The sequence below is a fragment of the Octopus bimaculoides genome, chromosome 9, assembly GCF_046866305.1.
Source record: "Octopus bimaculoides isolate indiv1 chromosome 9, ASM4686630v1, whole genome shotgun sequence".
NCBI classification, from domain to species: Eukaryota; Metazoa; Mollusca; class Cephalopoda; order Octopoda; family Octopodidae; genus Octopus; species Octopus bimaculoides.
In genome coordinates, this window is record NC_142936.1 from 74231366 (window position 1) to 74256365 (window position 25000).

General features: G+C 36.4%; 1 protein-coding gene across 1 annotated transcript in view; it reads left to right on the forward strand.

The window, feature by feature from the left end:
* Positions 1 to 25000, forward strand: part of LOC106877685 (diencephalon/mesencephalon homeobox protein 1-A) — a 73893-nt gene that overhangs the window by 39354 nt on the left and 9539 nt on the right. The window contains exons 3-4 of the mRNA XM_014926632.3: positions 21484 to 21659; positions 23033 to 23399. Of these exons, the coding sequence (XP_014782118.2) occupies positions 21484 to 21659; positions 23033 to 23399 (543 nt within the window). The remainder of the gene's footprint in view (positions 1 to 21483; positions 21660 to 23032; positions 23400 to 25000) is intronic.

Consider the following 25000-nt stretch of genomic DNA (forward strand, 5'->3'; position numbering starts at 1 on the left):
ACACCAAGCTGTTGTTGTGAGGGCTTGTGATCTATTGCTTCACAACAACAGCTGGGTGAAGTGGATTATGGGATACTGATATACATACGCACCCTAAGTATACATATGTATATACAGGGTGCGTAGTGGAGGCGCAATGGCCCAGCGGTTACGGCAGTGGACTCGCGGTCATAGGATCGCGGTTTCGATTCCCAGACCGGGCGTTGTGAGTGTTTATTGAGCGAAAACACCTAAAGCTGAACGAGGCTTCGGCAGGGGATGGTGGCGAACCCTGCTGTACTCTTTCTCTCACTTTTTCTTCCTGTCTCTGTTGTACCTGTATTTCAAAGGGCCAGCCTTGTCACACTGTCACATTGAATATCCCCGAGAACTACGTTAAGGGTACACGTGTCTGTGGAGTGCTCAGCCACTTGCACGTTAATTTCCCGAGCAGGCTGTTCGTTGATCGGATCAACTGGAACCCTCGACGTCGTAAGCGACGGAGTGCCAACAATCTGTGGACAGATTTATGTTTATAAAAAACAGATGTATTAGTATCACGGGATACAAATACCGTAAAACGGCTACTATGGATTCGAACCCTCACTGATTCCATAAACTGTGAGCACTAATGCTGCATGTCCTCGATCTCGTCGTCTCTGACTAAAGTACATCTGAATGTGATATTAATAGGAATAAATAAATAAATCAATGAATATATCAATAAATAAATAGAGCATCTATAATCTGACTTGTACAAAAGGTTTTTAAAAAATCGCAAATGTTTACACTATTTCAAATGCTTTTGTCTCTCTACACAAGAATACCGGCTGTTCAATATAAAATATAAAATAATGTATATGTTCGTAAACAGAGCAACGAAAGACAAACAAACTACAGTTTGTAAGACATGAGACATGTATAAACAAACAGTAATTAAATGTTGTATTATTCAACATGTTGCAGGCGTTTATTGCCAAATCGTGACTTGTAGACATAAACCAACAGCTGATTAGGTCGTTGGTCCTAATATATATATACATGCATACATACATATGTATGTGTATGTATGTATACATGCATACATACATACATGCATACATACATACATACATGCATATATGTTTGTGTGTGTGTGTATGTACATACATATATGTGTGTATGCATGTATGTATGTATGCATGTATGTAATGTGAAGGTGCATGGCTCAGTGGTTAGAGCGTCGGGCTCACAATCATGAGGCAGTAAATTTCGATTCTCGTATCGGGCTGTGTTTTGTATTCTTGAGCAAGACACTTTATTTCACGTTGCTCCAATTCACTCAGCTGTACAAATGAGTTGTGACGTCAGTGGCGCTATGTTTTGTCGAACTTTGACTTTCCCTTGGATAACATTATGATCGAAGCGGGTCTTACATATATATATATGAGAGAGATTTAAATTAAAGACTAAAATTAAGTTTACAGTCAAAGGAGAAATTTTGAAATTAAAAAATGAATGCATGCGTGCGTGTGTCTATGTGTGCATGCATGTGTGTGTATATATGTGTGTATATATCTATAACTATCTCTCTCTCTCTCTCTCTCTCTATATATATATATATATATATATATATATATATATATATATATATATATATATATATATATAAGCAATGTTAATTCTCTAAATGAAGTATTAACAGTAACTGCACGATAAAGTGTAGTATATTGCCACTTAAGTGTGGCTGACCTCTAGGGGTGGATGTTACTGTTGCTTTTAGCCCCAGGAGGACATCTCCTCCAGCTGGCTTATCGACACACGACTGTGTCCTGTTTGCCAAGGGAAACAGGACACAGTCGTGTGTCGATAAGCCAGCTGGAGGAGATGTCCTCCTGGGGCTAAAAGCAACAGTAACATCCACCCCTAGGGGTCAGCCACACTTAAGTGGCAATATACTACAATATATATATATATATATATATATATATATATATATATATATACTGTTGTGTCTGGGGAGAGTCATTTTCTTATTGTGCCTTAAAATTTAACACACTCACCGGTAAAATTTCCACTTATTTCTTATTTTTATTTTCCTAAAATTTTCGTTGCGACTTGCAACCTTTTCAATAGTCTTGACTATATATGAGTAAATATATATATATATATATATATATATATATATATATATATATATATATATATATATATATATATATATATATATATATATATATATTTACTCATATATCTATCTATCTATCTATCTATCTATCTATCTATCTATCTATCTATCTCTCTCTCTCTATATATATATATATATGAGTAAATACACACACACACACACACACACATATATATACACACACATATGCATGCACGCATAGACACACGCACACATGCATTCATTTTTTGATTTCAAAATTTCTGCTCTGACTGTAAATTTAACTTCAGTCTTTAATTTAGACATCTCTCTCTTTAAATTGTTCTTCAATTTTTATTTTACCTATTGAATGTATTTTACGTGTATATTAGCCATACACAAACATAAGAGTTGGTCTTCTCAAGGACTTACAATCGATCTTAGCAGGGTTGTTCCCCTTCAACCGTCAAAAATCTGCAGATAGTCGCGATTACACCGACAGCATAACACTCCTACAACAGCTGAACAGCGACGGTAATTAAGTTACATTCAAGAGAGTCGGTGTTCTGAATGTGAGGGCGCTATGCTTGTGTGTTGTTTAATAAATTTAGTCCTCTATTTCAACGATAGTGAAGTTTAGCTCTTTTGTCGATGTCATGCTGGAGCACAGCCGAGAGGAATTTTAGTCCAACTAATGGATACAAGTACTTATTTTATTTTGAAGCTTAGTAGTTACACACACACACACACACACACACACACACACACGCACACAGAGACGCGCGCGCGCGCACACACACACACCTATATATAAACACACACACATACACATGTACACGTGCAAGCACTAACGCGCAAGCATTAACGTGCGCGCATATATATATATATATATATATATATATATATATATATATATATATATATATATATATATATATATATGTATATATATATATATACATACACACACACTTTATTAATAATATCTAACTCTCACCTGATGGATCTTAACCTTTAGTGAATCTTACCTTTCACGGAGGAATACATTATATATATATATATATATATATATATATATATATATATATATATATATATATATATATATATATATATTTATATATATATATATATATATATATATATATATATATATGAATAGTTATCGCCAAGCCAACATGGCAGTCCAAAAAATAGGACGAATGCTTCCGTTGATTAGCTCCAAGCGGCCATCGCCTCTAGCTAGCTCTGTGACGTACGAACCTTCCATTATAACCTTCGAACAGGGGAGGTCAGCCGCTTCTCCTTGCTGGTCTGGCAACTACAGACTAGTTTCAGGGTATTTCCCCCTTATCATTGTAGAGCAGCCGAACCCAGTATATCTCTTTATTACGATTATAAAAATCTTACATAGAAAGGACAGCACAGGACACTACAAACATTTAAAAAGAGTCATTTAGCGAGTAAATTTTTAAGGTTTTTTTTATGAAAATATATCGAGTTAACAAAATTTTACTTATATAATTTCTGTTTTTAAATTTGAATATTCCTTAAATTCTTTTATTACTGTCCAACGGTTACACCTTTTCTTTTTATCATGGAAAGATTAAGTAGGGACACTCACTCCCAACTTCCTTACCACATCCTTCCATCTTTCCTTATATACTCTTCTAGACAGGTGCCTTCTCTCCAGCCCTATCTTGCTTTTCAGGTGATACCTGAAGTAGTATAGCATTCCAGAACCAGAGATGAAGGTTCCTGTCTTCATACCTTGCAGTCTAGTTCTCCATGCACACTCTTTCATAACTGCGACTGTACATAGAAAACAAGCCTCACCTTCCTTAGGTAGTCCGGTGGGTGGTACATTCTTAATCACAGACTCAGCCGACAGCTGTACTCTTCCCAGGTGTGACAACACGTGTTCTACGTAAATTGTCATCTCCGAAAGCTGGGTGCACTGTACAAGAGCGTGCAGGATAGCTTCCTTTTCCAGCTCGCATCTTGGACATTCGGGTGGCACTGAAATCCCATGCCTGGACAATTTCTCGCGAACAGGTAACGCATTCCTGAAACACTGCCAAGTCAGGGATCTTTGGTAATTATCCAAATACCCCGCCCTGAAAGTGTTCCGAAACAGGTTGGATAGCTGGTTCTCATCGAGCCCTAGCGTCTCTCCTAGAACGTCGTCACTTTTGAACTCTGTCAACCCATTGTAAAATGCAGAGGTGGTATTCCCGCTGCCGGCCTCACTCGCCTTGTGGATTAGCGCAAGTGCCTGCCGACATTCTTTTTGCCATTCAGTCGTTTTCTGTCTTTTAATCAAACCGGGTTTAAATTCCTCCAGGGAGGCTGGTCGCAGAAAGAATTCCTCTTCAAGCGAATTCCACACCTGACCACCACCCAGGCAAAACCTGAGATGCCTTAGTCTCAGTGCATGTTTGCACATCAACAACCACAGCATCCCTAGGCCACCCTTTAACGGTTCTTGACAACACACGGAGCGCCTCACGAGCGGCTTTCTCCTCCACAAAAAGCGGGAGAGAATCCGAACCAGCTTGTTTAGCCACGAATCGGGGTATGGAACGACGGTCAGGCGGTCGGTGATAACTGACGCAATAAACGTCTGCACCACCTCCGCCCTTCCTTTCAGGGACAGCGCCCTTCCGGACCAGGTCCAGGTTAGCGGTTCTACCCTGTCCGTTACCTCACTCCAATTCTTCTCCGTCTGGGAGTCTTGGACCAAACCAAACTCCGAGCAATTTAACAGGATCATCTGTCCAGTGCCCTACGGCACTAGACGTTATCGGCTTGCTGCTCCAGCTGCCGAGCCGCAAACCGACAGACTTATCCTTGTTAACTTTTGCCCTTGCCACTGTCTCGTATCCTCTGATTGCCTTTGCTACGCGAGGTAGCTGATTCATCTTGGATACGGTAATGGTAACGTCATCCGCATACGCAGAGACACTCTTACCACATCCGATTTCATTAGTGGTGCTTCCCAAATTCTCCAACTTCCGCAGCAATGGCTCAAGAGTCAGTACGTACAGAAGCGGAGACAGGAGGCACCCTTGACGGACTGAACGCCTGATCTCGAACAGCTCTAACAGGTAACCGTTCTACTGAACTGTGGATTTGATGCCACCATAAATGGCCTTGATCCAACCGCGAAATCTGGGCCCAGCCCAGCCGCCTCAAGGACTGCCACCAGGTATCGATGGTCAACCCTATCGAAGGCTTTACTTTGGTCTAAATGGACCAATGCCCCACCTTTACCGGAAACTTTACTCACCCTGTCTAAGGTGTAGCGTAACAGATGAAGATTGTCCTGGATCGACCTGCCAGGAATGACATGTTTACGCCTTCCCGACAACTTTCTCCGCGACAACCGTCAACTTTTTGCTAGCACCTTGGCCAAAATCTTTAACTCTACATTTAGTAGAGTTATGGGCCTGAAATTACTAATATGGTCCCTCTTGCTCGGGTCTTTTCTGACCAGTGTTATCATTCCCCGACTCACAGAGCTAGGAATTCTCTCATTCTGTTGCCAGTTCGTGTACACGCAAGCCAGCAAGTGTCCGAGCAAGTCCGGCATACTACTATAGAACTCATAGGGCAGACCATCCAGTCTCGGCGACTTGTCCCGAGCGCATTCAGCCAGCACCTCTTCAATCTCATAATGTTCAGTATCGATTCTTGCTAGCCGCACGTGTGGCGGTTTACCTTCAATAGGTCCTAAAACAGTATATTTCTTTCTTGTTATGTGGTTCATGTATGTGTTTATGCGGAGGGTTAGGGGTGGGTTTCGATTTGGAAGTGGACGGGCGTATTTTTTTTTGTGTGTTTTGAAACGTTTCTTTTCGTTTTCTTGTAAGGGGAGGGGAGTCAGGGTCAAGGGCTTTTTTCCTTTTATGAGTCACTACCGTCAAGTCTAGTCCTTCTTCTCTTGTTACCTTTTCTTTTACTTTTTCTGTTATATTTTCTTGTGGTTTTTCTCTCTCTTGACTTTTCCCGGTTTTAGCTGTTTCGTTTTTCTATTGGGCTTTTTCCTGCGAGTCTTTCTCCTGTTGGGGAGGGGCCTCTGTTTTCTTCTGTGTCATTTTTAAAACTTTCTCGCATTCGGAGCGGACGTGACCCTTCTCACCACATTTAAAACATCTGGGCTGCCGTCCCTCCACCGACACTCTTCCCCTAGAAAAATCCTGTCTGGTCTGGATTCCAGGGTCTCATTAAAGGCTTGAACTAGTAATTTCAGGGTCTGCCCCTTCCAATTGAGCGCCTCTCTTTTTTTCATGGAGAGAATATTAATTTCTTTCTCAGCATCGTAGATTAACGCTGCTGCTATCCAGTACACATCGTACCCAGCCGGGATTTCCTCTATTATAATTTTTGCGGTTCTCCGGCAAAGGTACGTAGGTAATAGCATAATTTCATCTGTTTTCAACGTCTGCGTGGATATTTCTTTGGCCACTTCGTCGCTTTCAAATTGCGCCTCTATTGTTGCGTTGCGAGGACCTTTTCCTACGTATTTTATTTTTTCCCAAATGGGGACGCGGCACTTTTCAACTATATGAGTCTTCATCATCATAAATCTCTTTTCTTTTCTGTTATGTATTTTATATATAACAGTTCTTACGACTAGATTTTGTAATATTTCCTTTGGTGGAATTAACCTTGTTTCATTGTCAGTTCTTTTGATTAAATGCCTATATTTGAATAAAGGTTCTTTCAAGACTTCAATATCTCGTAATTGTCCGCCAACGGCGGCACAAAAGCTGTTTACCTTTTTCTCGTCCTTATTTCCTTCTTAATTGACTTGATTAACCTGTTCTTTTTCTTCCTATAAAAGCTGGAAGTCCAAGTTGCACAGCAAAAAATCGAAGCGTGACACCGTGTTGTCCTCCATTTTTCACACACAAAAGAAATCTTGTGACAAAAATTATTTTTTCCCTTGACGGGAAAATAGTTCACAAAAATTAAATTTTTCTCCTCACAAAAAGAGCATAGATGAAGAAAAAAACACACAATTTTTCCGCCCCGCAAGGCGAAAAGTAACTTAAACACGACGTTCAGGTTTCAAAATTCAACAAGTCCAACAACAACCATCAACGTAAATTAACAATAGATAAACACGATAACTCACTAAATGTAGCAGCAGAATAATCACGCAGAAGAGTAGACGAACCTAGCAGGCGTCGATACTGACCGTCTGTACGAAGGTTATAATGGACACAGGTTCGTGTGTCACATAGCTAGCTAGAGGCGATGGCCTCTTGGAGCTAATCAACGGCAGCATTCATCCTATTTTTTTGGACTGCCATGTTGGCTTGGCGATAACTATTAATATCCACTACCGCTGCCGTGGTCTCCTTTAGAGAGACTTAGAAATAATTCTCTTTCTCTCTCTTTCTTCTCTCTCTCTCTCTCTCTCTCTCTCTCTCTCTCTCTCTCTCTCTATATATATATATATATATATATATATATATATATATATATATATATATATATATTGGGTCATCCCATATATAATGCGGTTTTTCAATTGCCTAAAATAAAATGGGGACAGTATAAACTATCTGCATCAACTTGCTATAAAAGCAGGTAGTAATTTAGCCTTTTTTTTTTTAAATATCTTTATATTAGCGCAAGATTTGAAGAGTGCAGTTCGATTTTAATAGTTATTTTTTCAAAGCTATAATAGAAGTGATAAAGGAGCATATTCGGCACATTTTGTTTTTTGAGTTCAATAAAGGCAACAACGCAACGGAAAGTGCGAAGAATATTAATGCAGTATATAGGGATCGGAGAATAAGTGTAAGCTAGTGTCAACGGTGGTTACAGAAATTCTGAGCCGGAAACTACAGCCTAGAAGACCAACCTCATCCTGGAAGATCTGTAGTGCGCGACGAGGCCCTCCTGTAAACCCTGGTGGACCAAAATCCCATCGTAACTTTTACGGAGCTAGCAGAGAAGCTTGGATTTAGTCAGAAGCTTCGATTTGGTCAGTGCTAGAAGAAAAACAGCCATCTTTGGTTTCAAGACGAAAGGCGTTCTTCGATCAGGATAATGCTCGGCCACATGCAGCGATCAGGATAATACTTGGCAACATACTGCAAAACAAAACTGATCTTTACACAAACGCACAGAACAACAGCAGTCAAATAACGACAGCTGAGTGCACAACAAACATCAGCAATCTGACTGTTGTCTGTACTCTTGACAAGAGATGCCAGTTAGTCTTTTACACCTACCAGGCACGTTCGTATTAGCCCGAGTTGCAGGATAATTTTACGTTCCTTTAAGAATATTGTAGAACGGAAACTTTTCATAGATTGGAATTTAAATCCTAATCTCTATAGAAATTCATTGTTCCAAGAAAACATTTAATTTGAATTACTTTTAAACTTTACGATTATAAATAATTCTGAGCCCGAGTCAGGCGTGTGTGAATGAAGTCGGGAGAACGTCTGCTACCGACAATGTTTTTTGACACAGGGCAACTTTAAGACGACCGCCAGACGCGGAACGAAAATAAACGAACTGCGACTAAGCACAATTAAAGGAGTTCGTGTTATTGGCTGCAATTACATATTTGAACTTAGTGTTAACAGAAATTAAATCAGCTAGCAAATACTCGTTCACTTTACTGAATTTATACTCGGGCTAAGCCTGAACAGTCCGAGTGTTGGAGTCGGCAGTGATATATATTGGGTTGGTGCATAATTATTGCGGCTTTTTTTTTTTTTCAACAAATCTTATTCAATAAAAACAATAACAATATTTAACAAAAACATCTTTAAATGACGGTCTGACCGTCTGCCAAGCAAATGGGAAGCAGTAATTGAAGTAGATGGTGAATATGCTCCGGAAAAATCATTTAAAGATGTTTTTGTTACATGTGGTTATTATTTTTGTTGGATAAAATTTGTTCGAAACAAGCCACAATAATTATGCACCAACCCAATACACACACACACACACACACACACACACACACACACACACACACACACACACACACACACACAAACACACACATATATACATACATATACATCTACACACACGTATATATATATGTGTGTGTGTGTGCGTGTGTATGTGCTTGTGTGTGTGTGTGTGTGTGTGTGTATTGGGTTGGTGCATAATTATTGTGGCTTGTTTCGAACAAATTTATGAAATATTACTGGTTATCAACAATTAAAAAATTGAAAGTAAAATAATTAAGGAATAAGAAAAAAATTATTGACGATTAAAATGTCTCTCTTTCTCTCTCACGCGCACACACACACACACACACACACACACACACACACACATACAGTGTGTTCGGTATTATGTCCGTTTTTATTTTATTTGTCAGGAACCGCGTGATGACGAAGCCTGGCCAACAGCAAGAAACACAGCAGGCATTCTGACTTCGTCTGCGCGCCAGACTTCTCCCCCATTTCTTTGAACAGGGCCTTTGACTTAATTCAGGCGGCTATGTGAAGCTGTTGCAGTATGTGGTCAATTCTTAGCTGTAAAAGGTTGCTGTTGGAAGGCCATATGTGTGGTAGCAGAATTCATTTCCTTACCATACCTCTGGAAAAAAATCAGAAGTGGTTGTCGGAGAATTTCTACGAATTTTCCAGCTTCAATCTCTGGTCTCTTAATTCACCTAATTATAACCCCATGGATTACTATGTTTGTGACGCGATTGGGAAAGACACCAACAGTTCTGCCAGCAACACCAAGACGTAGCTGGTGGTCAACATCAAGGTATTCCATGGTTTTCCCTGGGGCACAATGTGGAACATGTGCGCGTGGTTCTAGAATCGTATTGAGGGAGTGGTGGAAGCCGAGGGCGGCTACTTTGAGGAAAATGTTGATATTTTTGTTTATTTTTTAAAAATACTTTTATTTTTGGATGGGATATTGTTTCCTTCTTACGTGCAAACTGTCAAATTTAGGCCGAACAGCCATTATGCATGTATGTATGTATGTATGTATGTATGTATGTATGTATGTATGTATGTATGTATGTATGTATGAAGATAGATAGATAGACACACTTACCACACAGGCACACACCTTTCTATAAACATGTAGTAGTAGTAGTAGTAGTAGTAGTAGTAGTAGTAGTAGTAGTAGTAGTAGTAGTAGTAGAAGTAGTAGTAGTAGTAGTAGTAGTAGTAGTTGCTGTTGCAGCAGCAACATAGCATTGTTTTTAGTTTTGGATCGAGAAGCTGAAAGAACATTTTCATAGAATTATTAGAGTATAAAAAAGTGTAGAAGCGAAAATTTACCGTGAAAACGTGATGAAATCATCCCGGACGGACCTTAGATCGAATAATATATAGATTGTCCTATAAGAACTTCCACTTTTTGCCAAAACTATTGATAACAATTTTGAAACTAATTTTCAATTCTGTTAATAATTCTTGTGTCATGTATAAGAGTTATAGTCTCGTCCCACCTGCAGGTTTATAAATATGCCATTTGCTTTTGTGGGGGTGAGAAGGATATAAAATTAGATGAGATGGAAAGTAAGGAGGAGAAATGTGATGAAATGTACATACTACCTCGTTTCTTACTGATCCATTCATCATTGACCCGGAATACCACGCTACGTTACAACTGTAAACTATGTTATGCTTATCAGGGATTGATTTTTACACGGGTTAACAATCATTGTACCTCAAAATCCCGCTCTACTGTCAAGCTACAATGTATATCTACTCATAAATCTATTGCATGCATTTAAATGACTGTCGATACACGCACCCATCAACATGGGACCAATGAACGGAAGAAATACGAAATCGCCTGATCCAAACAAACGATGAAGACCAGAGTTCTCTGCAGGAAACGGTACTGACGACCAAGACTACGTAACGGTGGAAATTTCGCCGCTGTGGGCCCCATTTTTGATGTCAATGGATACACTATTGGTTCCGTTTACAAACTGCACGGTGACAATTCGTTTATCACGGATTCGTTCATCACTGTTGTGAGCAAAGCCACTGTGATGAACGAAGATAGATGCATACGTAGTTTGCAAAATATATGGATGCATAGATGATACTCTCTTCCTGATACAGAAAGGCCTCCAGCTAATGCTAATGAAAGATCACAGATCCAAGAATTTGTGCCCTCTCCTAGTTGTTGTTCTCTGATCTACATGAATGTATGTTTAGAATAGTTCAACTCTGATCTACATGAATGTATGTTTAGAATAATTCAACTCGCTCTAATCATTTTCACTACCACCACCGCCCCATCTTTAGATTAATTCACCGCAGGAGAGAACACTTCGCTCTCCTGTCCCAACCTTTCTTTCCAAACGAGTTGATGAGTGTTTGAATGCGTCCTCACTAAAATCTTTCAGCCTCGTTCACTCATCACTTCTTCCCATCATATCTACAAGACAGGTCCCTAATAAAAGAGCTCGGTGGTGTGTTAATGATGTTTATGAAGAGCTCGGCCAATAACTGGATCCGTCCTACACGCAGCAACCGCTGTTAAACATTATTTTGCACTATAATATATTTCAGTAACTTAGAATAATAAGAAAAATAAAAGCTCTTTCTCGTGTTATATAGTTGTTATTATTGTTATTGTCATTATAACGAAATAAAAGGATTAATTTTTCATTAAGAAAAAACTTCACAAATTTATTATAAAAAGAAAATGAAAGAAAATGGAAGATATATGCAAACGTCTTAATCAAAACCACATTGAAGAGAATCGATTTGAATGTGCACCAAAAGAAAAGAAAAGGAGAGAATAAGAAAGCATGGATCTGTACATGAAAAACAATCTGTTTGAAATATACAAATGGGAATTAAAATCGTTACGATAACGACTTAATCAATAATAGATGAATAATAAATGATTGATGAAAATGAAAAAAACAGACGTAATTCAAGTAGGTAAATGATGGCTATAAAAATGCCAGACAGGAAAACTTGTCATGTTGTTAACATAATGGATTATCTCCCTCTTTTGTAGAGCTCTTCATTTTCGATCCTCTACTTATTAAATTTCATATCTTCAATTTTTTTTCCTTTTGAAATTATTTGTTTCTCTTATTTGTCAAGCTGTATGTCTGGTAGGACCAGCGTATAGACAATTCATGTATTTACTTTTTTATCTAGTATTTTATCCTTTCTTTATTTGAATGTCTGGAAAAAGATGTGCGTATATGTGTTCGTGTATGTATGTATTCTTTTACTTGTTTCAGCCATTTGACTGCGGACATACTGGAGCACGGCCTTAAAGGGTTTTAGTCGAAGAAATTGACCACAGGACTTATTCTTTGTCAAGCGATTATGGGGCAACAAACACAGACACAAAGACACACACAAACAACTATATACATACATACATACATACATACATACATACATACATACAGGCGTACATACGTACATATATATATATATATATATATATATATATATATATATATATATATATATATATATCCTATCTTTTGTGATCTACGTCATATATTTTAATAATTACTGGTATTTTTATATATTGTATATGTAAAGCATATTATGCTATACATGTATTTATAGTATGTATATTGTTATAATGGTTTGCTTTTTTTAAATAACTAAATAAATAGACATAATATAATGTCTAAAAGTTGATGAATACCACCTCTTTATGGCCTCCATTTTCTTATTGCTGTATATATATATATATATATATATATATATATATGTATATACACAACAGGTTTCTTTCAGTTTCCGTCTACCAAATCCACTTACAAGACCTTGGTCGGCCCGAGGCTATAGAAGAAGACACCCAATGTGCCACGCGGTAGGACTGAACCCGGAACCATGTGTTTGGGAAGCAAGCTTCTTACCACACAGTGACATATGTGTACATACGTACAATAACTATATTTATCTCATCCATGAACAAAATTCGTAGGCGCTGTATGTAAAACGTGACCTGCCTATTGAAGATAAATTAATACACACAAATACATATTCTCTCTTTCTCTCTCTTTCTCTCGCTCTCTATTTCTCTCACCATTCCTGTGGGGCTAAGCATACTTACAAATTTATATATGTACGCAGAGAGATGTGTTTACGCCACCATATATGGATGCAAATAATACACATACACACTCAAACGCACATAAATTCACGCTGAAGCGACCATGTAAAAAAACTGAAAGATATACAAAGGCGTCTAGACGCAGTATAAAATCAAAAAGAAAAATTTCAATTGTTACTAATAATGAAACTGAAAGATATACAAAGGCGTCTAGACGCAGTATAAAATCAAAAAGAAAAATTTCAATTGTTACTAATAATGAAACTGAAAGATATACAAAGGCGTCTAGACGCAGTATAAAATCAAAAAGAAAAATTTCAATTGGTACTAATAATGAAACTGAAAGATATACAAAGGCGTCTAGACGCAGTATAAAATCAAAAAGAAAAATTTCAATTGTTACTAATAATGAAACTGAAAGATATACAAAGGCGTCTAGACGCAGTATAAAATCAAAAAGAAAAATTTCAATTGGTACTAATAATGAAACTGAAAGATATACAAAGGCGTCTAGACGCAATATAAAATCAAAAAGAAAAATTTCAACTGTTACTAAATGTGACAATGGTGTTAGGAGACACATACATTGCTAGAGATAAGAGCTAAACGCTCTAATGCTGTAGTTAACGCATATGAATGAAAACATGCACATTAACAGGGACCATAATCGTCGATTTTCGGACGATTAATACTGACGCGTCAGTATTAATGATTCTCGACTGGCACTTTTCGGATAGCTATGGTCCCGGTTAGTGTATATGTTTTCATTCATGTGGATTAGTTAAAGATTTAATCTCCATTCTGTCAACACCTGACATGTAAAATTCTTCCCTGAAGACGGAGCCTGGTGTTATCCGATGATGGAATCAAGTTACAAGAATTATTTTAAACCACCAAGTTCCCAGAAATAGTTGCTGAACTCTTAATACTCCTACTCAACACCCTTAATTTCTGATATCATTTCCATTCCGTATAGGTAGGATTTCTTTTATATGTATACATATGTACATTCTTTGTATTAAATGTATTTAACATTTTTTATATATCGACTTGACTAAAAGTCGCTTGTCCTTACATTTACTCATATATATATATATATATATATATATATATATATATATATATATATATATATATATATATATATATATATATATATATATGTATATATATTGTCACGTTCTATATATTTTCCCCAGTATGGCCACAGCCTTAGGGCTGAAACGTATAGTAGAATAACTGAAGAGATGGCGGCGTGTGTTTTCGCCCCAGCATCCGAAACTCGGAGTTTTATCATGGCTACCGAATAATTGTCACATATTTTTACAGATAAATTCCTCGATTTACATAATATCGAGGTCTCTCTCTTCCTTTTGTTATCTTTTCTATCAATTTATATATTATTAACAGGAGTGGCTGTGTGGTAAGTAGTTTGCTTACTAACCACATGATTCTGGGTTCAGTCCCACTGCGTGGCATCTTGGGCAAGTGTCTTCTACTATAGCCTCAGGCCGACCAAAGCCTTGTGAGTGGATTTGGTAGACGGAAACTGAAAGAAGCCCGTCGTACATATGTATATGTATATATATATATATATATATATATATATGTGTGTGTGTGTGTGTGTGTGTGTGTGTGTGTGTCTGTGTTTGTCCTCCCCCCACCAAACATCGCTTGACAACCGATGCTGGTGTGTTTACGTCCCCGTAACTTAGCGGTTCGGCAAAAGAGACCGATAGAATAAGTACTAGGCTTACAAAGAATAAGCCCCGGGGTCGATTTTCTCGACTAAAGGCGGTGTTCCAGCATGGTCGCAGTCAAATGACTGAGACAAGTAAAAGAGTTAAAACAGTATTGAAATGTTCACAATACTAACGGAGGGTGCGGGATATATATTCTTCTATTCTATTTTACGAATTTGCGAATTTTACGAATTTGCGTGTCATCCGTGCACAAAGATCATAGTAATCTCTTCTCTCTCTCTCTCTCTCTCTCTCTCTCTCTCTCTCTCTCTCTCTCTCTCTCTCTCTCTCTCTCTCTCTCTCTTTCTCTCTGTATCGTTCCAATTTTAGAATATAAACTACCGTAGCTATTACAAATGTATACACATGTATACAGTAAGACAGTATGACTCACCCCAGACACAATAAAATTTGTTTCCACACATGAATTCACATAAGGAATCTTGCGAGCCAGATACAAAAATGAAATATATAAATATATATATTGTGTTAACCCATAAATAATGGGGTTTTTTTTTCAATTGCATGAACTAAAAACCGGAGTGGAAGCCGAGATAAACTTCCTGCATCAACATGCTATAAAAGCAGGTAGTAATTTTACCTTGTCCTTGTTCTTCGTGCAAGATTTGAAGAGTGCAGTTAGATTTTAACAGTTATTTTTCAAAGCTATTAAGGAAGTGACAAACGAGCATATTGGGCATATTTTGCTTTATGAATTCAATAAAGGCAACAACGCAACGGAAAGTGCGATGAATATTAATGCAGTATATGGAGGTGGGACAATAAGCGTAAGCCAGTGTCAAGCACAGAAGGCAGTAGGTAAGGAAAGATGAAACACCGGCAACCCAGGCTAAAGAATGCCTTTATCAACATAAGGTGTTGTTATCTGTTTGGTGGCATATAAAAGGTTTAATCCACTTTGAACTTTTAAACCCAAACCAAACGATAACAAAAGAGATCTACTGCGAGCAGCTTGAGCGGCTTACGTCAACGCTAGAAGATACACGACCACCTTTGGTTTCAAGACGAAGGGTGTTTTTCGATCAGGATAATGCTCGGCCACATACAGCGAGGATGACATTCCAAAGGCTGGAACAGTTTGAATGGGAAACAATGCCCCGTCCTCCGTATTCACCGGACGTTGCCTCATCTGGTTATCATTTATTCCGCAGTCTTCAAAATCATTTGAGCAGAAAAAATATGAATTCCGTAGACGAGGTGAGAACAGTACTGGAGGAGTAATTTCGGTCACCGGCAAGTGAATTTTGGAAGAGGGGTCTTGATAGATGGAAGAGCATTGTGGAAAATGAAGAAGAATATATTTTAGATTAAAAAAGAACTTTATCTTAATTTTGAAAAATAAAGAGTAGTATAAAAACCCCATTATTTATGGGATAAACCCAATATACATGCTTATATATATATATATATATATATATATATATATATATATATAGGTAAAATTCAAGTATAGAGATATATAATTGTATAGAATACATTTATAATTAAGGGCAGCACAAATGCTACCATGCCTATATGCTAGAAGTCAACGCCAAATACCTCCGGCCACTATAAGATTTCACTTCAATATATACACAGCTTGAAAGTGGGATAGGTTGACTAAATAAAATTCATGACATAATTCAGATAGTTCTAGATTGATCAATTTCTGGATTAGTTTAATAACTCTTCCTTCATCAACAGAACATACTGGGCAAAATAAATGAAGATACTTGTATTTATACATACCCACATATCTATGGGTATATATAAATAATTTCATTTATTTCGCCCGTTTATTTTCTCTTATTCATTTCTGTTGAAGAGCGTGGGCTAGAAACGTAAAAGACTTTCTCACTTTCCTGAGCGGTCAAACTAATATAGCTACTTGTTGTTCGTTCACCTGTCTTCGTCTTTTGTTTTTCTGTAAATTTCAACTACATATATGTATATATATATATATATATATATCAGAAAGTAAGAAAATGGAGATATAACATTTAATATAAATCTATCATCTGAAAAAATCAAATATGGTGCCTTACACCTGCTTCGATTAGGCCTAATAGATAAAATAGTAATTAATAAAAACATTATATTAGGCCAAATCTATTCAGAGGGTTAGAAAAAAGGTTTTAAGTGTTATATTTTAGAATTATCACGGAATTATCACAGAAATGTTCTCTATGTGGCCTGTGTGTTTTCTGTACTCTGTTTATCATTTTGTCCATGTTTTTTTTGCAACGTCCTGTACCCAGATATGCATCTATATATACATGTAGATGTACGAATCGAAATACCCTAAACTAATATTAACAAAGGTGGATGTGTGGTGATTGGAATTAATGTTTAAGTACTTAAGGTACTGGTTGGGTTTATGATATGGGGAGTGCTGGGGGATTTCTAAGTTCAAAGTAACGTCTAAAAAATTAGCGTATAGATGGTTTTGTGATGATCATGACAGAGGAAGTTGAGCAGAGAATCTGCATTAAATTTTGTTAAAATCTTGCCGATGCCTGTTCAGAGGCCCATGCAAAGTTTTCATCGTTCTCGACACAATAAAGGAGAACTTGTGAAACTAAAATCGAGTGGTTTTTCGTTCAGCTGAAAGCAGTTTGGGAACAAACTTAGCAAACACGCATCTCATATCCAAATCTTCAGTGATAATGGACTGAACTGAACCGTAACTAATCAGTACAACCTCTGATAACTCACGGATGATGATTCAACGATTTTCCCCCGCAGCTGCATGCACATCTGCGATGTTTTTCTCAGTTCTGCTGGCCTCCCAGAACGTTCGTCAGTATTGACATTTTTTAGGTCATCTTGGTAACGTCTGAACTACTCGTACACTTGTGTGCGGCACATACACTCCTCTCCATACACTTTCCGCGACTTTGCGAAGGTCTCTGAACAAGTATCACCATGACAACTTTTTAGTCATGGTCAATGCGACGGTCACACGCAACACACCTTCCTTCCAAACACTGCTGTAAACAGCGGAAGTGAGCTAGAACGTTAAAACTTAGTACGCATGCACAGCAGAGATTTTTTTTTTACATACTATGGACAAGAATCCTCTCTACCCATTCTACACAGCACTTTCCTTGGATAACGGAACTGCAACTGTAACATCTAACATATATTTGCCAAGCGGCTTTACTCTGCGTGCTGCAGCGTCGTTACCAAGGCAACAGTCCGGATACTGGGTTCTCGAGATGGTCATTAAACTCTGCAGTAATTTTGGGAGCTGTACTTTTGTGATCCTTTCTAACAATTCGTGTAAGAATCCAACGGTCGCTATCTGAAAGTTTTGGTTTTCTTCCGGAGTTTTGTTTCGATGTGGGGGTTATTCCCACTTTCTCAAAGGCTGTCATTACTTTCGAGACAGTACTTCTTGATATACCATTTTGATATAAACATTTTGGCGGTTTTCGTTACGCTAGCGCCTACCGTACAAGCACCAACAATTTGACCTCTTTGAAAGTCTGTTAGATCTGTCATCTTAATGAATTTTAATTACTTTTTTCTGATGAGATCTGAAACGAAATATCAATTTTAGCAAAACATATTAAGCAACACTAATAATAAAAAAAAAAACAACATAAAAATAAACAAGCTTTTGACGGTTTTATAGGTAGTTCAAAATTATGATGCTAGGTGTTTCCATTATTTTGTCCAACCCCTGTATATTTATATAATAATCTGCTTATTTGTTCGCCCGTTATATTTTAGTTAGTTAGAGAAGTGAAGGTGGAGTAAGTGAAAGGTAGAGTAAAATTGAGAGAGAAAGATAGAGAGGGGGGAGGAGGAAGGAGAGGAGGAGAAATGTGAGTAGAGAAGAAAGGAGTGGGGAGTATAATAATACGTGCATACATTGAGACGGACGGGCGTTCCGTCCAGGTGGGGATCCTATCCGCCAAGGAAGCCGGGGAAACCGGCCCTTATGAGCGAAGCGTCACTCGAGAAGGAACAAATAACAACAAGCATATATACATACATACATACATACATATATAGAGATATATTTATATATATTTACATAGATTATAGATATACACACACACATATATAAGCATATGTATATATATATATAATCGGTCATAATGTCTTACGTTTAAGATGATTCCCATGCTTTCCCTGATGAGAAGGTTACAATTTTAATATCAAAGATCCCTATGGATCACACAGGTTGTAATCCTTTGAAACATATGTAGGAATAAAGTATGCAATTATAACATGCGTTTTCTCCAATCCTTAAATTCTTAAATATACTCAAATACCCAAAATTTCAAGGAGTTTCTGCCTTAAAAACAGGAGCTAACCACAGTTATTTTGAGTTCTTTGCTACATTGGTTTCTATTAACCCATTTATTCTATCAGAAGAATTTTTATTCATTAAGATAGAAGAAATACACATAATTATATATATATATATATATATATATATATATATATATATATATATATATATATATATATATATACATATATATATATATATATATATACATATATATATATATACACACACACACAGACACACACAGACACACACACACATAAACACACACACACACACATATATATATATATATATATGTGTGTGTGTGTGTGTGTGTGTGTGTGTGTGTGTGTGTGTGTGTGTGTGTATGTGTGTGTTTGTTTGTGGCTTAGTGATTCTCTCCCTTTAAGTCCTTAGATTCTCCCTTCCACTCTCTCTTTCTCTCTCTCTCTCGTTCTCTTTGTTTCACTCTTTTTCTATTACTTCCATAATAACAAATCTGTAAGCCACAGACACACAAACATACACACACACCCATGTATATCTACACATATATATATATGTATATATGTATATATATGTTTACACCTATATCACACGCCTACACATGTAGACGTTCAAACAAGGACATATATATGCACGTATGTATAGACAAATACATAAGTACTGATAATAGCTATTCTATTGTATAATCTTATTCTAAATATCAGATTATGTAAAAAATAAACATGAAATCAATTGTTGCAAAATCAATGTCGGTTAATGTAAACGTTAATACATATTTTACGTATAACCCTGTGAATGTATGTATGTGTCTTCTCTATTTAATCATTTAAAGTTTTTTCTCTGAAGACGGAGTTGGTTTCTAATAAAGGTACAAAGCACCATCTTTGGAATGTAGATTACGAAATCAATGTTACATTTTAAACCTGAGAAAAGTCTTGCATACTTTGACTGTTCCGCTTACAGATTGTATTTGTAATGCGCGAATCAATTGGTTGATTTCTTTTACTTGTGAATAGAATAAAATTGTAGATTTAGGTACTTGACTGTTGGCAATATATCCAGTACAAAATACTTCTAACAATTAATGCACGATGAGTGTGTTGTGTGCGTGTGTCGGTGTGTATGTGTTTGTGCGTGCATGAGTGCGTCTGTGCTTATATATATATATATATATATGGGAGAATTTACGAAAAAAACAACAGACGAGGACAGGTGGTGTAGACAACAAAATGATGTATTAGTTTAACGCTCGGGAATACAGAAAATCTTTAACGTTTCGAGCTACGCTCTTCAACAGAAAGAATACGGAGAAAACAAGGAGAAAACCACGGAGAAAAAAATTTTTTTGAATGTTTTGGTCAGCGATATATGTGTGTATGTGTGGTAGAGAAGCTTGCTTTCCAACTAGGTGGTTCAGGGTTCACTCCTACTGTGTGGCACCTTGGGCAAGTGTCTTCTACTATAACCCTAGGCTAACCGAAGCCTTGTGAGTGGTTTCGGTAGGCGGATGCCTAAAAGAAACCGTCTTATATGTATATCTTTGTAATCTATATGTGTATGTCTTTGTGTCTACATCTACCTCCGCCATCGCTTGACAACCAGTGTTGGTGTATTTACATCTCCCTAACTATTCTTTTGCTACCATGGGTAAAAGCAAGGAATATGGGACGCATGCAATAATTATAATTTAACTTACATCCAATTTCTTGGTGCTTATCCAAACGGGTGAGATTATTATTAATTTTCAAACGAAAAATATTTACCTTAATATCAAATGAAATAAAACAATTTTTTTTTTTTTACATAACTCTTCCCATAGCTACCCTGTCTGTTGCCTTTTCTTCCTCTTCCTCTCCTCTTTACTATTTTTGTGATTATTTCTCTCTGTGTGTATGTGGAGCGGAGTTAGTCTTTTACTCATTTCCTGTCACCATTTTTATTCATTCCCTGCCCAGTATTTGCACTCACCTGGATCACTTCTATTAACTTCCTCTGTGTCTCTCTTTCACTCTCTCCCTCTCACTCTCCCCCTCTTTCTCTTTCTTTGTATGATTTAAAGTGTGATTAGAGGAATCAATCAACCAACATTTATATCGGCTGTTATATAACTGGATGATAGCTGCTGAGATGATCGACTTTTAACCGTGTAAATCTTGCAGCGTCTTAGAGTTTTATAAAATTCCAGCTAATGATTACTTAACAAACCAATAGATAAATGAATAAATAAATAAAATATAGTCTCCCTCTTCTATAAATTCAATTGTCTATTTTCTCTAAATTTTCACTTGCAGATATCATACTTGAAGCTCGGTATGGTTCGCACAGAAAACAAAGACGCAGTCGCACTGCGTTCACTAACCAACAGCTAGCGGCTCTGGAGAAAACATTTGCTAAGACACATTATCCAGACGTTGTCATGCGCGAACGACTTGCAATGATGACAAGCTTACCAGAAGCTCGAATTCAGGTACCTTTTACAAATCATATATATATATATATAAACAAGAACAAATCATTAAATTCCTCATTGTTATTGTATTTTTACAAAACCATTATTATTTCATTCGTTCACTGGTTCCAGTCATTGAACTGTCGTCATGTTGGATCTCTGCCATCAAAGATTTCAAACAATTATATTGTACACAAAATTTAACTTGAGATTTATAAATTGTTGTTGTTGCTGTTGTGCTTGATCTTGTTGCTTTTGGTTTTTGCTAAGACACAGTGAGCTGGCAGAATCATTAACACGCTAGACAAAATGCTTTACGGTATTTCTTAAGATATTACATTCTGAGTTCAAATCCTGCCGATGAGGACATTGCTTTTTATCTTTTCGGTTTCCGTGGAATAACTACCAGTTAAGCAATGGGGTCGATGTAATTGACTAGCCACCTCCCCGAAAATTTCAGGACTTGTGCCTATTGTACAAAGGAATATTATTATTGTTGTTTTGGAGATTTTAATTAGTTATTTATTAATTATTTATTTCGCTAATTCTGTTATATATACTTTGTTATATCATTTAATGTAGTATCCCTTTGATCGATGTAACACCCTACTTGTTTTTGTTTTTGCATTTTGGGTGCCGTAACTTGACTTTTGATATTGTCCTCCATGCCTTGGGCCCTTGTAGTCAATAAAAGTAATCAATATTATTATGAAGGTGGTTGAATCGCTAGGAAACCAGGCAAAATGCTGAGTGGCATTTCGTCCATCTTTATGTTTTGAGCTGAAATTCCACCGAGGTCGACTTTTATCCTTTTGGGGTCGATACCATAAGTACCAGTTGAACACTGGGGTCGATGTAGTCAATTGACATCATCCTACGAAATTGTTAGATTTGTGCCAAAATTTGAAATCTTCATCGTCTTCATTATTATTATTATTATTATTATTATTATTATTATTATTATTATTATTATTATCATTATTATTATTATCATTATTATTATTATTATTATTATTATTATTATTATTATTATTATTATTATTATGTGATGAAAACTCACAGCTTATTTTTCTGGGTATGAGGGAAAGTGTCATTTGTCCACAACGAGCAGACAAAGGTGACACTTGTTTACTGGTCATGCTTCAAGAACCCTGCGAAGAATACTTACAGTATTATTATTACTATTATTATTATTATTATTATTATTATTATTATTATTACTATTATTATTATTATTATTATTATTATTATTATTATTATTATTATTATTATTATCATTATTATTATTATTATTATTATTATTATTATTATCATTATTATTATTATGTTAATCGTGATCATCATCATTATCATTACCATCAATATCAATTGTCGTCACTATTTACACACAGGTTTGGTTTAAAAATAGACGAGCAAAATTCAGAAAAAAGCAAAAAGCATTAAAACAGAAAGAACGATTAACCAGCGAACTGAACTCAATGGATGAACAGCCGAGTCCGTGTGAAGATGATAGCATCAGCGATAAATCTTTGAGCCATCACACAGCTCAACAGTCAGTTCATGTCTCACAGATTCTCCAACATCACAGTTGCACAAGTGAGGCCACCATGAGTGGACCGAGGCCAGTTAGAAATTCGTCACCTGAGAAGAGTTCATCGCAACAAATGGAAAACAACGAAATTATCTCCCTTGAACACAGCAACGACAGTACTTCCATGCTTTCAAAATGTACGCCAGAGCAAAAGATTCCTGGAAATGGTAATTATCGAATTTTTCGACACATTCATTCACCACACACACAAACACACACACACGCACGCACACACACACACACACACACACACACACACACACACACACACACACACACACACATGCACCCACGCACATACACGCACGCATGGACATACATACGAACACTATTGCTTTTACCCGTTAATATTTGCAGGTAAGTCAATATCCTGTCTCTTTTTGTAGTATCAGTTATTGTCCAAATATTATATATATGTGTATGTGTGTGTATGTATACATATATATAATCTATTTTTTACCCTTTGTACCTGTTGTTTCGAACTATTTCTGAGAAATAGCAGACAATCATCCCTATAAAGACCCCCTCTAATATTTGTGAATTAATCAGCTAATTCATAAAGTATAAAAGAACAAACCACATCAGCTGTGGATGATTGTCTGCTATTTCTCAGAAATAGTTCGAAACAACAGGTACAAAGGGTAAAAAATAGATTAGCTAGATTTTTTCGCAGAATGGGAATGGATATTATTTTTGAGGATAATATATCTGTAGCTAATTTCTTAGATGTTACACTTGATCTGCATAATAAATCATATAGGCCATATCATAAACCTTTAACTAACCTGAGGTATATTAATAGATCTAGTAATCATCCAAAAGCAATAATAGATAACTTAGTTCATAGTATATCATTAAGATTGTCTAACCTCTCTGCAAATAATCTGGTTTTTGAAGATGAGGTAAAGTTTTATAACTCCGCTTTGTTGGAAGCAGGATATAATGATAAGGTATACTATATTAAACCAGATTCTGCTTCCTCTATTGAAGATGTTAATAATAATAATATTAATAAAATTAATAATGTTAATAATAGGAATAAGGGTAGTTATAAAACTAACAATAATAATAATAATAATAATAATAATAATAATAATAATAATAATAATAATAATAATAAAAATAGTGTTAACCTATTTAGTAAGATTAAACATAGGACAAGATCCAACGATAGTGTACCAAGGACTGAAAATAGTAGACTTAAGTTTTTTAGGGAAAACATTGTAAGTTATCCTGGGAAACAGGATAGTCTATGGTTCATCGTCCCATATTGGAGGCAGGTAAAATCAAATTTAGTTAGTTTATTTAGGAATGTAGTTAGGAAACATTTTACAAAAAACTCGCACTACTACAAGGTTATTAACGAGCATAAGGTAAGGTTCGGTTTTTCAAATACCAAAAATTTGACCCAAATTATCGCCGCTCATAACTTTAAACTGTTATCCTCTAATTCTAGTCATGATTCTGTTGACATAAATATAGAGAGTAATAATAATAATGCAGACAATGGTCGAGATGTTAGTCAAGATATAAAGGATATGGATAATACCATTAACTATGATAATAAATTAATAGAAATATCTGAAGATAACCCTAATAGAATAAGATTCCTTAGTGCAAATGCTAAAACTAAAAACATTGTGTATAGGCGTAATGTTATAACGGATAAGAAGATTTGGAGTTATATTGGGTCTTCGTCACTTGAAGTCTCGAAAAGAATTTCTAATCATTATTCGACGTTTAGGGATAGGAGTAAACAATATAGTAC